The following is a 13,330-nucleotide window of genomic DNA, read 5'->3' as shown; positions in this document are numbered from 1 at the left end:
ACATTCTGTCCTCATTTAGCTGCTGAGAGAAGCGGTCTGGCATGCATTGCAATTCCTCCAAGACAAGCCTGGTCAGATTTAGTCCCATTATTTGGGCTTTTCTATGTTCTTGGTGAAGAGCAAAAGGGAAAGACTTTCTGTAGGGAAAACTTTAAGGTTGGAAAAAGCAATAGTCAGTAAATAATATAAGAGAGAGAGAATGAAAAGAAGACAAATACACATACAACACACACACACACACACGTGAAAAGATACAGGAAACAGGAACCTAGAAGGACTTGAATTATTTGTCTTCTTCACTCAATAATAAAAAAAGTATGGTAATTATTAACTTTTTTAGTACTTATAATATACTAGGCATTATTCTAAGTACTTTTCATTCTCCACAGCAATCCTATGAGATAAATACAATTTTTAGCCCGGTTTTTTAGATGAGGAAATTGTGGCATCGTGTAGAGTTGAATATGCCCAAGGTTACACAGCTAGTGGGTGGCAGAACCAGGACTCAAACTCAAATTATTTAATTGTAAAGCCCTTATTCTGAATGCCTTACTGCTGTAAAATAAGATGATATAACAGTAGTTTCTATCATACTTGATACATACGTATGTTGTAAGGATTATACATTCTAAAGTTTAATGAAACACAAGTTATTAGTATTCATTTATGTCACCAAAAATTAATATAGAGTACCAATTATGTGCCAGATACCATGTAAGATATCATTTTAATGACTTCTTCCCATTGCTGTTTCTTATATTCTCTAACTTTCTGGTAATTCATATTCTCCCTCCTGGCTCATTTAGGGAGCTATGATGGAGAAATTGTTCTGTGGAACAACAACACAGAAAATGCTCACTGTGTCCTTCACCCTGATTACCAGAGGCTGCTAAAAGCAAAATCAGGTGAGTGCAAGTTTGAAACTAAAATAATGTAGCTCTGTCAAACCACAGTAGACTTGATTTTTTATGCATGTACCTGATGTAGCTTGCTTCTAAATTATAGATAATGGGTTGTAAGCGCAAGAGGTTAGTGATATCACTGTCTTGTCAAAGTGACTACAAAGAACCTTGAGATTTACTTGGTTTAGCAAATTCTTCACGGCATGCCGTTTCTTTGTGCTATATCAGCGTTTCTGAACTACTGACAGGAGAGAGCAGGCATCTCATTTCTATCCAGTTTAGTTTTTGCCAATAAACCTCACCAAACTGCCTTTGCATGACCCTTGGGTACTCCTTGGTAAGAAAATGGGAACTCATGTTCACTTAATGGGCTCTTCAGGCTCAGTCCAGAGCTTGTATTTAATATCATGCTACCTAAAAATCTTAAATTATTTCTATTTCTTACTTTAGAAACCTGTGAGGAGTGTTAGATGGGAGTATATTGTATTTTATGAGAGTTTAGCCAAGCACATGAATATTTTATACTTAAGCAAAATGTCTTGACAATTGCCTTTCACATTTTATTTTAGTTTCCCTACATAATAAAGATTTTTTCCGTAGACTAATTTATTTGGGTAATGAATATGGCATTCCTCATGGCCCAGCAAGGTCTGTTGTCTCAAATGGATAAACTCAGAGGCTAAATTGGACCTTAGGAAAAGACTGGTCTTTAGATAAAAGCTTTTTTTTTTTTTTTCTGTATGTGAAAAGTTGAAGGACTGATTTGATAAGAGTAAGGAAACTAAAGAGATTTAGGACTTACATGTCTGCGAGCACAAAACTCCAACCTGCTTTATGTACAAGTTGCTAACCATTAGGGTTCACAGACCTGTCCATGGAAAGGATGAATTCTGCCTCTTCCTCTACATTGCCCCTCAAGAGAGTGTCATCTTGCTCTTACAGACTGTGGCTATGATTAAAAACAGAGATAGATAAGAAAGAAAACCAGATAATATAGAATTTCTGAAAGACATGATAAGCTTTGCTATAGATGTCTTGCTTTAAAAATTCAAAGATACTTCTGCATAGACATTTCATAAATATTTGCAGACTATTCATATATTCTAAGATGAATATCCTCAGTTTTTATTAGCGTGGCCTGGAGATGATATCACGAGACAATCGAATATCATTAGGAGTGTCCTCTCCAAGGTAACTCAGCAACAAATAATACTGCTAAAAAAATGATCACTTAAATATATTTAAGTAGTCATTATAGCTCAGGTTTATTAAATTATTTACAAGGTTAGTGTTGATGATTATTAAGCTGAAAATGCCAAGATAATAGAATCATATTTGCCTTGAACATATCAGGATCTCTAAGATGTTAACAGTGACTATAGAGTGAAGTCCCTATTAATTCATATCAAGGGTAAAACATAGTAAATGTGTATGGAATATGCAAATAAAAAGGGAATCAAACAATCCGTTGGGTTGGGGTTGAGGAAGTGGATATCAGAAGGCTCTATGATGTTGACTGGAAACCTATTCTGAGACCATGATGAAGGTGGGCCTGTTATTTTTCATAAGCATTTATTTGAGGAGCAGATGTTTCTCTTCATTAACACACCTGGCTTTGCCTCCATGACAGATACAGTGCCTCAAAAACTTCTTGGTTGTGGGAGGAGCTGCTTAAGGCACCCCATGGCAGACCAGGCTGCTCCAGGAGCTTGCTCCTTTGAGACTGACACTAGGTGCAATAATGCTGTTATGAGGCTTTGCTTCCTTGAAGCAAGAAAACACATTGCAGCAACAGGTAAACTATGTATTTAAATTTTTGACTGTAGACTGCTTTGATATATTGTAAAATGTTGGAAAAGTGAGTTTAATCTAATCCTACCAAGGTCTTATAGAGTTCAACTGCATCTGACTAATAGTCAGTACTGAGTCACAGGCCACAGTAAATGACGTTAGAGTTCAGGAGCATGGGTCCAGAAACAGGAGCCAGACTAGATGCTGCCAGAAATTTATGCACTACTGCATATGTCAGGATCAGAGTGAGAGAGACTGACAAATTGCTTAATATGGGCAACAGTCAGAACTGGTGTTCCGGCCATGACATAAGGGAGTTTGGCAGGCCACGGTAAAGCTCCAAATGTATGTGTTAAGACTAGGACTACATGAGGCAGAAGAGTGCAGTCCGAGACTGACTGCACTGACACCTGGTCAAAATGAGCTAGAAGAAAATGCTGAGAAACTTGGAGATTGGGAGCAAAATTTTAAATAACTGCTGATCCCAGTGCAAGAGAACTACCCACTCTTTGTCATAATTTTTTGGGGGGGTGGAAATTCTTGGGGTTCTTTACCAGCTGTGCATAGTTTCCAGAATATATCAATATAGCTTCTGCTGAGATATATGCTAACACTGGTATTGCCATATGAGTTACTGTAGTTATTTGGTATTATATTGATGAAATAATCTTCTTCATTTTCCCTCTGTTTTTATTGGCTATGTTAGCATGGTGTTGACACAGCATGTTTTCCTAAAATAAAAATCTCTTTTTGCGAGTAATGCATATTTTTGAAATTTCATCTAAAAAAATTGTATTTTAAACATATTTTTTTCTTAACATTAGGAATCTAGACATATACGTGTTACATTTTTGAAAAAAAGAAACATGTTTTAACCATGTTTTCCATATTCACTTTTCCATATTCAATTTTCATTTGAAAAATCTGCCTGATTTTCATATAAAATGTTTCAAAATTAAAAGTTGACAAAAATATACTTCTACAGGGTTTTAGAAACCGTGGAATATTTAGAATATATATTTTGAAATGGTTAGATTCTTAAACTTTCTATTTTCTAGAACTCACTTATCTAGCAATATGAACTGTTATCCAGAAATTGCCCTTGTTTCCTCCAGACTAATTCTTCCTAATGTTGTCAGGATTCCCAAATTGTTTCTACTGAAGCAGCTACACGCTATCATTTCTACTTTAAACAGATATGATAGTTAATCAGCATTACATTTGTGAAGCAAATTGGATGTCATCCACAGATTTATCAGACAATAATAGGAACGTTGCCACAGCAGAATAATTGAGGCAAAGTGCTCCTACAGGGCATATCAAAATGGAAAATGAAAAGGTTAGTTCTAGTCCTGTGAACCAACAAAGTGTCCCATAAGAGTTTGCAATAAATTCTTGATGAAAAATTTTAAAACAAATTCATCAATAGAATTTTAAGCATGCTACTATATGGAGAAATCCGTAATTATGCTGCTATAACTATGTATATGCATCCGGACTTGTGCCTGAGGAATTTACTTCTTTGGCATATGTGTCCAACTGATTATTAAGAAAGATGGGTTTTATATAATCAGACTATTATTGCAAAGTCGTAATTAATACTTTATGTTTATTTGAAGGAACAAACTAATTCTAACTTTAAAAAACCAAAATAATACCAAAATAATACATGAAAGAAACAACTAAATTGAATAGAACATCTTATAGATTCTACCTCATTTAATACTCAGCATAAACCATTGAGGTCATCGTAGGGTTATCCTCATTTTATATTTGAGAGAATTAAAGTGCTGGAAATTGATCTGAGGGTACCCACCTCTCTACACACGCTTTCCACAGGGCAAGCCATGGAAGCTGGTTCTGGTAATTATTGTCATAGTGTTCTAATTAGGTGTTCCTTTACATGTTAGGAGGTGCTAACTTAGTGTCATGTGGAGGATCTGGGTATGTAAGATTCTGGGATACAGTTAAGAAGCAACTTCTGGCTGAATTTTTGGCTCACAGTGGAGTTGGATCCATTATTATGGCTACCAATAAATTGAATCGATACCTTGCCACAGGAGATCTTGATGGATGGTTGAAAATCTGGAATATAGAGGTAAATTGAAAAAATTCTCACATCATCTTTTTTATTTTTGATTGCCTTTTGTTGCAGATAACTATCCTGTCTTGTCTTCATTCTAGATAAAAGAAGAAATGTTCAGTCTGAGTATTTTCAAGGAAACATTTACATGTATTGAGGAGATACTTCTTTTAATTTGAGGCGAAAAACAGATTTTTATTGATATTAAAAATCTGTTAATATATATTCAAGTCAGTCACCCAATTTAGGAGGGCAATAATGTCAGTAAGGTACTGCAGCATTGTTTGAGCATAAATAATTAGAATATACCTTATTTGAAATATGACTGTAACTGTAATTTAAATAAAAGTTCTGGCCCTTCATCGAAACATTATTGTCATTCTGAGTTAGTTTATGATCTTTGTGTCATTGATTATCTTGACTTTCTAATATGATAAAATTGTGTAATATGTGACTACCTATACATGATAAAGTTCACCTTTATCAAATAAGTGACTTTACTGTTCCCTTTTTACTTTCCACCTTCCCCCCTTCCTTTCTTTCCATGTCTCAAATTAGTCAAATCAGCTAGAAACCTTTTTTTTTTTTAATATTAATACCATTTTCTAACCTCTGTTATCATGAATTATTCTTTCGTATTTGGGTTACAGACTATTGTTCCAAAATGTACCCTTTTTTCATTTCCGCATCAGACTTTTTTTTTTTTTTAAAAAGTGTCATCTCATTGCATAATTAAATATTTGAACTTTTTACAATTGTGGCATTTCTTTTCATTTAGGAGTACTGTCTTAATTCCAGTAAAAGCAAAATCACACAGGCCCCAACTCTGATAAGATCATTCCAACCTCACGAAGACCAGATAAGTTCTTTAGAAATCTGTGAGCTGAATGGCCGTTCACTGATTATCTCCTCCTCGGCAGACTGCAGTGTTTGTGTGACTGATGCCTGCGGTGCTCCTGTCTGGATCTTTGGCCAGGTAGAAATATTTTTTCCTTATTATTCTAGGATTTACTTGACATTTAGTAGGAATTTGGGGTGATTTTCATTTGAATCTCATTGGCTGTTGATGTTCATTAGTCATGAAAGAACTGACTTTCATTTCTGGAGCTGTAGCTCCAGGCATCTCTTGTCCTGTTTACCATTAGCCACAGCAGTTCCATCAATTGAAAGACACCAGAGACAGGGAAACATGATGGCTCTGTGCCACTCAACCTATTCCAGGATTTCTGAGAAAGATTTCGCCTCTAAAATAAGTGAATACCTTCAATTTTAAATTTCAGTAAAAATACATGTGGATAAAATCATCTGTTATGTCATTATTAAAAAGAATGGTGGCTGTGAGTGTCAAGTAATAATCAAGGTAATAATAAAAGAGGAAACTTTAGAAAAAACAAACCTTCCTATTCATCTGGTTTACTCTTTTGAAAATAATAATAGCTGACATTTGCTGAGTGCTTCCTGTACGCTCGGGGCACCGTCTAAGGTCTCTATGTGACTTATCTCATGTCATCGTCACAACTGCTCATCATGTAATGAAAGAACTCTCATTATTCCTATTTTACAGATGAGGAAACAGAGGCGCAAAGAGTTTGAATAAATTGCCTGAGCCCACAAAAGTTCATATAACTAGCAGAGTGTTGCTTTTAACTCGAGCTGGCTTATTTCAGAGCTCATGCTTTTAACTTGCTCCTCCTTTGAAACTAAGCTCTGATTTATACCTGTTAGTGGGGGGAAAAAATGGAAGTGGGGGTATAAAAGAAAGGAACTATCATTGTCTCACATTTCTATAATTTTTTTTTTTTCTGTTTCTTTGCTTGGGAGCTCTGCTCCCATTCCCTATGTGCTTTGAAAGTAAATTATTGGTTTGATCTGTTTCAACCAGTACTGTTCAAACGTGGTGGTGTGAGGTTACACTAAAACCTCAATTCCTCTGTCTGGCTGGTTGACTTGGTTCCATCCAGCAACTTCAGCTGCTGCTCTCATGCTGTGAGAGTATGGCAATTCTCTAAGCGTTGGAAGACAAAGTCTGTTGTTGCTCTATTTGTGAAGTCACTTTGATGATGTCGACTTGTGCTGAAAGAATTCTGTACAACATTTTAGGACATGGAGGGTGATGGCAAATCAGAAAATAATCTGGGGAGGTGGACCCAAGTTTGGCAGGTAATATGGGAATCACAATGTAACATTCAAGCTGTACAGTCTCTTCTGCTCTGTAAATGAGGCAAGTGATAGACTTTTCTTAGGAAAAACAGCATCTGAGTGGGAACTCAAATGGGTGTGAGAGCAGAGGTGTAGTGAGTGAGACAGAGTAGGGCATGCTGGCATTCTGAACATGAAAGGACCTGGAATACTATTTGGGGCAGTAGAGAAGTTAATGCAATGCCAATATTGCTAAAGGACCAGGCTACGTGGGCTCAGCCTACGTGAGCTGGAGGATAGAATGACAGGTGAACAAAGCATCATCAAGTGGGTGACATCTGGAGTATAAGGAGGTCCATAGATGAGGTTGAAGCAAAAATACAACTGTTCTAGATGTGAGTATCATAAAAACTTTGTCCACTAAACACTACCTGTAGCTGATTTTTATCTTAATTAAGAAGTATGTTCTAATAAAACTACTCATTGTTATGCCTTTGATATTTTTCCTTAGTTGTTTTATGAAATCCTTTGTATTTTGAAGGACTTCAGTCCACAAAAGCCTGCAAAAAAATTTTTTTTTCCTGCTGTCGAAGACAGAAAAAGAGCCACCAGAGCTGGTGTAGTTTTAGAAAGTAAAGTCTGGCAAATCTGGGACAGCTGTGTTTTCTCATCCCCTATGTTTAAGCTTTTAAAGTTTTTTAAGGATATTTTTATCAAGCTATCTTGAATATGGGTGCTGCTAGTCCCAAGTGGCACAGAGAAAAGGGAGGAGGAAAGGGGAAGAGAGGGAGGAAAGGGTTAAGAGAGGCATGAAGATGGGAAGAGGAAAAATTATCAGACACTGGAAAATAGAAACGGTGACTGTCCTGCTTATAGTAAGAAGAGACACCTATGTACAGTAAGATTTGAGAGGCAGATGGAAATACGTAGATTAGAAGAAGAAAGCCAATTAGGATCCAAACAATTTTTACTGAACAAATTTGATTTGAAAAGTGTAGTGACTTTTGCCCTACATTTGATTGAGGCATTTGTCTTCTAGTTGAATTAATTCTGGTCTAGCAGCTTTAAGAACAGGAGGAAAGCATTAATATATTTTAATTTCCTACATTAAGACTTAATTTTCCAATCACCTACAGTCTGATTAAAGTCTTTAAAATTTAATGCAATACGATTATATATATTTCATGAAAGAAGTTTTTTTATTTTTAATAACTGCGAATCACTTTTACAACATAGCTATTGATCTGAGGTTGCTTTTCAAGTTAGATTTTTAAAAGTAAGTTGTGTGGTATGTCTATTTCTAGAGCTGGCGAAATAGGAGTGGAGATGATTTAATCACAGAGATACATTTATCCCAGGAAACTGTCAGATGATCACAGTATAAAAAGAACTTAGATGATGTGTGCACTTCTTCGGTGCCCCTCGTTAAGCACTCGCCACAGTTGAATTGTGCAGTATTTGTGTGCTGGCACTTCTCCTTCTCATTTGGGGGCCAGTGACTCTGTGCCTATTCACTCTGTGTTTGACATTTAATTTAGCTGCCCATATTTAAACGTTAAATGGTTTCATATAAGATCCAGATTTCTTGCTTCTCTTGAAAAAGAACATATGTCATTTCCTGAGGTCACCTGTAAAATGGGTTCTCTTTCATTCAGTGCAGTCCCTGCGTTTCCCTATTGTCGATGGACACTGAGGCTGAATTGCATCTGTGATTTATCATTTTATATAAACCTTGATTCATTCACTGACATTATCTTCCTGGTCCCTGTAGGCATTTTACTTTTCAAACCCTTCTGACAAGGTTATCAGTTTGTAGGTCAGTCAGATATCCTGGGGATACTTAATGTTACTCTCATATTACACAGCTGTGTTCTCTGGTGCATTTCTGTGTATTCGATGTGAATTTAAAAACACAAGGAAATTGGTTCTGTATTTAAAATATGAAATAGATTGTCATTGGAAACTTTTATTAGACAGATACATATTAAGACCTATAGCTAAAATCTATGAAAAACTACTATATAACATATTTTCTGGGAAGAAATGCTGAAAAATTGGACTGGCTTTTGAGATATTTTTAGGAAATATGTAAAAAAGTAGTTGTATGAAAAATTAACTCTGATAATTCAACAAAAACCTTCTTTTTTAGTAAATTTACACTTTGCTATTCAGGTTTTTGAAGTAGGAATGTCATTTTTTTTGTAGTTCATTATTTTTCAGAGAATTTTCATTTGTTTCTCATGACATATCACTTTCTACCTTTATTAAAGTTACGTGTATGTCTTATTTCTCTTCAAGGCTGTGAGTTTACTGAGAACAGGAACCATTTCTTATTCTTGTGTATGCGTTCTCAGGACTTTAATTAGTAGTATAGTATATAAATGTTCAAGGAAAATACATTTTATAAAAATAAAATAAATCTCTTTGTTTTTATAGGCAAAACATTGGCAAATTGAAAGCTTTTTTCCCCTTTCTAAAAAGGATACTAATGTAATAGGAAGTGAGATTCAAGAAGAAAGCATAAGGGAAATCCCTTTACTTTCTAAGGAGGAATCATGTTTAGCGCCAACAGAACTTTCTCTACTTGATAGCAAAAACAAAGACGAGTCAACATGCAAGTAAGTAATTTTAAGTGTTACCCAGGTGCCTAGAGAAGACATAGGTAAGCTTAGCCCAAAGTTCCTTCTGTGCTCCATGGGGTATCTGATGACTACCTCGAGATTCCTCTAAAATGTTAGTGCTTGGTAGGGGTGTGTGCGTGGCAGGGGGAGAATTTATACTCTTAGTGTTATATCTGGTTCTTATTTCTTGCCTCCATTAAATTCTAGATTTCTATTTGTGTCTTCTAGTTCTTTGTTTCTACTCCATCATCAACCTAATTGCGGAAATTAGCCCCTTTCCTCAAAAATGATGTGTGTGTGTGTGCGCGCACGCACGCGTGTGTGTACACATGAATGTATCTATCTCAGAATGTATGTCAGATTTTACTCCCAGTTTTGGTAAGGTGTACAGTAGGTTGACAAGTTCAAATAGCTTAACTATGAATATTAGACATGACTATCATTTTAATGCTTCTTGCCTTTCCTATATGTTGTTAAGCTGTTTCTTCTCTTTGTAATACTCTGCTAGATTCCATTCTTACATTCCTCTTTCTATCTAATGTCAGACAGTTTTAGTTATTTCTTTTGTTTCCTATATTCTTAATAATCCATTTTCTCTTCATTTTACCTTTCGTACTAAACAACTATTATTTTTTTGAAGGGACGATTTTGTTCATTGTATATTCTTTGATACAAAGGCAATTTTTTTAAACCATGTGCATCTATTACATTTTTTTAGATTTATAGAAAATTTGCACAGAAAATATAGAGTTCTACATACCCCATTCCACCCCACCTAGTGTCTTGCACTAGTGTGATGTGTTTGTTACAATTGATGAATCAATTTTGATACTTTATTATTTAGCATAAAGTCCGTAGTTTACATTAAGTGGGTACAGTCGAAGATTCTTTAATAACTTCACTCAGGGACTTCTGCATTGTACATTTTCAAATTAATGCACTCTTTGGTCAATCTCTTATGGCTCAACCCCATTAACTGGGGTTACCTTTGGAAATATACATCACAGTGTTTTCTGATACAGTTCCCTTGCATTGGCAGGCCTTCACTCTTGCATAAGTCTGCGTGAGATAACTCCTGCTTGGCCAATAGGTAGCTCACTCATCTTTGCCACATCTATTGCTCCCTGGTTGCCTTCTTTCCCTTAGCTTACTTGGGTGTCTCCGGCCACAGCTTTTTGCCTGCAGACTTTTTCAGGTATTAATAAATCTCTGGTCTACCTTGTTCCTCTAATTATTTCCCCAGGCAGCGTACATTAAATTCTTTGATCTATGTGAATGGAAGCTAGAACTGCAAGGGAAGCTTCCCTCCTCTCTCAGGAGAGTGGGACTCAGCACACACCAACAACTCTCTCCTCTCCTCTCTCATGTTATCATAGTTTTGGTCTGTGTACATCCTAGAATGGTGGTTGGCCTGGGTGTAACCAGGTTGGTTTTAAAGATATCTCACTTTGGAATATGGAAATACTTTTCACCTCTTAATTATTTTGCTTTCAGACCTTTGGACCTCTGTTGACAGGGAAATAGAAGAAAAAAAGTCCCCTTTAAACATCCTGTTACACTAAATTACTTTTTGGTATTTGTTCTTCCATTTCCTTGAATTATGGCTTGCTGAAATGTCAAGTGGCATTTTACTTTCAGGCAGAATGATCTCTTCAATTTAGAAAGATAGCATGACCAATCCTGTACAATAATAGAATGCTGGGAAAGGAAAGACTTCTGATATGATAAAATGCTCCCACCCAGCTACCCAACTCAATTTTTATAGATCAAGAAATAAAGTTATCACAGGATAACACAGATAGATCATTGCTCCTCTGTCTGTCACACTCGTAAAATAGTGAAGACAAGTGTTACAGATTCCTATTTAGGAGTATTTCAGCCACTATACTATTTTCTCCTTCCTTATAACAAACTCAGTTGTTATTTTTTAAATCCGCCTTCTCTAGATTTGAAAATTAGAACCGTTTACTTCTTTCCTGACTTTTATCTCTTCTTATTATAGTTTCTATTATTACATGACACTGTGTTATGAAAACTTGTGCTGATATGTAAATTATTTAATTCATAGATTTTTCTTAAAACTGGAGCTTTGTATTTTGCTAGATTTTAAATAGATGTACAGAGTGATCTCACCTTAGTTGTAAGTTTCTGTAGGCCTTGGGAGAAATTTCCAGTGGTAAGAGGCAAAGTTGTATTCATTGTACTATATTTTATCAAATAATGATACATCAAAAAATACCTGATCTTTGAAATTTCTACTTTTATCTAATTCAGATGACTGGATTGAAATCATTTTAATTTATAGTAACGAGATAGTACAGAATAATATCATTTAGGAAGTATTGAACTAATTGAAAGAAAAAGGTTAAAAATGTATCTTCAGAATTAACTTGTCAAGTATACCTCTCTCTTCTCCCAGAAACATGACCAGGAATTCTATGTGGAAAATATACAAGTGCAATGTCATTGTCAGCTGTAAATGTTCTTCATGGCCTCCATCCAATACTGAAGAGATTACAGATCATTTTCTCCCTAAGAAAATATGATTCTGAAGAATGTGCCCTTTTCTTAATCAGATTAGTAAATCCAAGGAGAATCATGCCAGCTCTTGTCCTTGTGCAAAAATATGAAAATAAAAATGTAAAAGAAGTTAGACAAAAGAAGATGGAAAAGTACATTTGGTATGAGTGTATGAAGGCAGGGGTATGTTTAGATGATTGGGAGAAGCAATAAGAAAAGATGGAGAAGCAAAAAGAAAAATCCAATAGAAAATGAAAGAAGTAGGAAAAATGAGGAAAAATTAAATAATTTAAAATTATGTTCTCATCTTAACTCCTAAGATTCTCTTTCCAGGATAAAAATGTTGGCATATATTATCTTCTGACTTATACATAAATACCAATTTCCCATAGTGCTTAAGACATTTTATAATATTATTTCTGAGAAGAAGGTAGGTAGTAAAATGTCATCTTCAATTTAAACCCTGAGGAGATTAAGATGAATATAGAGTTTAAGAGAATAAGGAAGTCCTAACGCTAAGTTAACAATTGATACAAAGAAATAGATTTTTCCCTTCCTTAGGTTCTGCAACAATCATATTACTATGAGAAAATGAAAAAAAAGAAAGAAAGAGAAAGAAAGAACGAAAGAAAGAAAGAAAGAAAGAAAGAAAGAAAGAAAGAAAGAAAGAAAGAAAGAAGGGAGGGAGGGAGGGAGGGAGGGAGGGAGGGAGGGAGGGAGGGAGGGAAGGAAGGAAGGAAGAAAAGGATAAAATAGGCAGCAAAACAGTGGACATACATTTTTATTTATGGGGGAATATTCTGTTTCTGGACTCAAGCAAATTATTCTAATCTAGAAAAAGAGATTAAAATAATTTAGAAAATATAACCTTAGAATATTTCTTCATTACAAAAATAAAATATTCATTAGGGAAAGTACAATAAGCAAGAAGAAAAAGATGAAAAGAAATCACCTGTAGTAAAGCCATTGCTAACACTTAGAAATTTCACTCTCTAGGCTTGTTCTGGGCATACTTATGCAAATAAATAAATGGATAATTTATAAAAATGACTTATTATACATAATTTATAACCTATTTATCATTCAAAAATGTACAGCAAGTTCATTTCTGTATTATTAATATGAGTGTCCACAGACATCAACATTTGTAATGACTCTCTAGAAATATATCACGTAGCCTTTCAACCATTCTCTTGTTTTCAAACACTGAGACTGTTACAAATTTTAACTGGAAAAATATGTATTTAAATACCTTCATGCATACCTGAGTTCAA

At 35.1% G+C, this 13,330-nt stretch overlaps 1 protein-coding gene across 6 annotated transcripts in view; it reads left to right on the top strand.

The window, feature by feature from the left end:
- WDR49 (WD repeat domain 49) overlaps positions 1–13,330 on the top strand; it is a 118,661-nt gene that overhangs the window by 78,755 nt on the left and 26,576 nt on the right. For 5 of the 6 annotated variants that reach the window (XR_001597311.2, XM_016148155.2, XM_016148156.2 and 2 more), the window contains 5 exons: positions 807–905; positions 2,533–2,697; positions 4,604–4,791; positions 5,555–5,752; positions 9,352–9,533. Coding sequence is in view for 5 of the 6 variants with exons in the window: in XM_016148155.2 (XP_016003641.2) it covers positions 807–905; positions 2,533–2,697; positions 4,604–4,791; positions 5,555–5,752; positions 9,352–9,533 (832 nt within the window). In the remaining variant the exon portion in view is untranslated. Of the gene's footprint in view, positions 1–806; positions 906–2,532; positions 2,698–4,603; positions 4,792–5,554; positions 5,753–6,658; positions 8,975–9,351; positions 9,534–13,330 lie in introns of those variants that run through there. The other variant, XM_016148158.2, reaches the window with a different exon arrangement.

Source organism: Rousettus aegyptiacus, unplaced genomic scaffold (assembly GCF_014176215.1).
Source record: "Rousettus aegyptiacus isolate mRouAeg1 unplaced genomic scaffold, mRouAeg1.p scaffold_m13_p_4, whole genome shotgun sequence".
Classification (NCBI taxonomy): domain Eukaryota; kingdom Metazoa; phylum Chordata; class Mammalia; order Chiroptera; family Pteropodidae; genus Rousettus; species Rousettus aegyptiacus.
The sequence above is the reverse complement of the archived record's forward strand: the minus strand, read 5'-3'. Positions and strand labels throughout refer to the sequence as shown.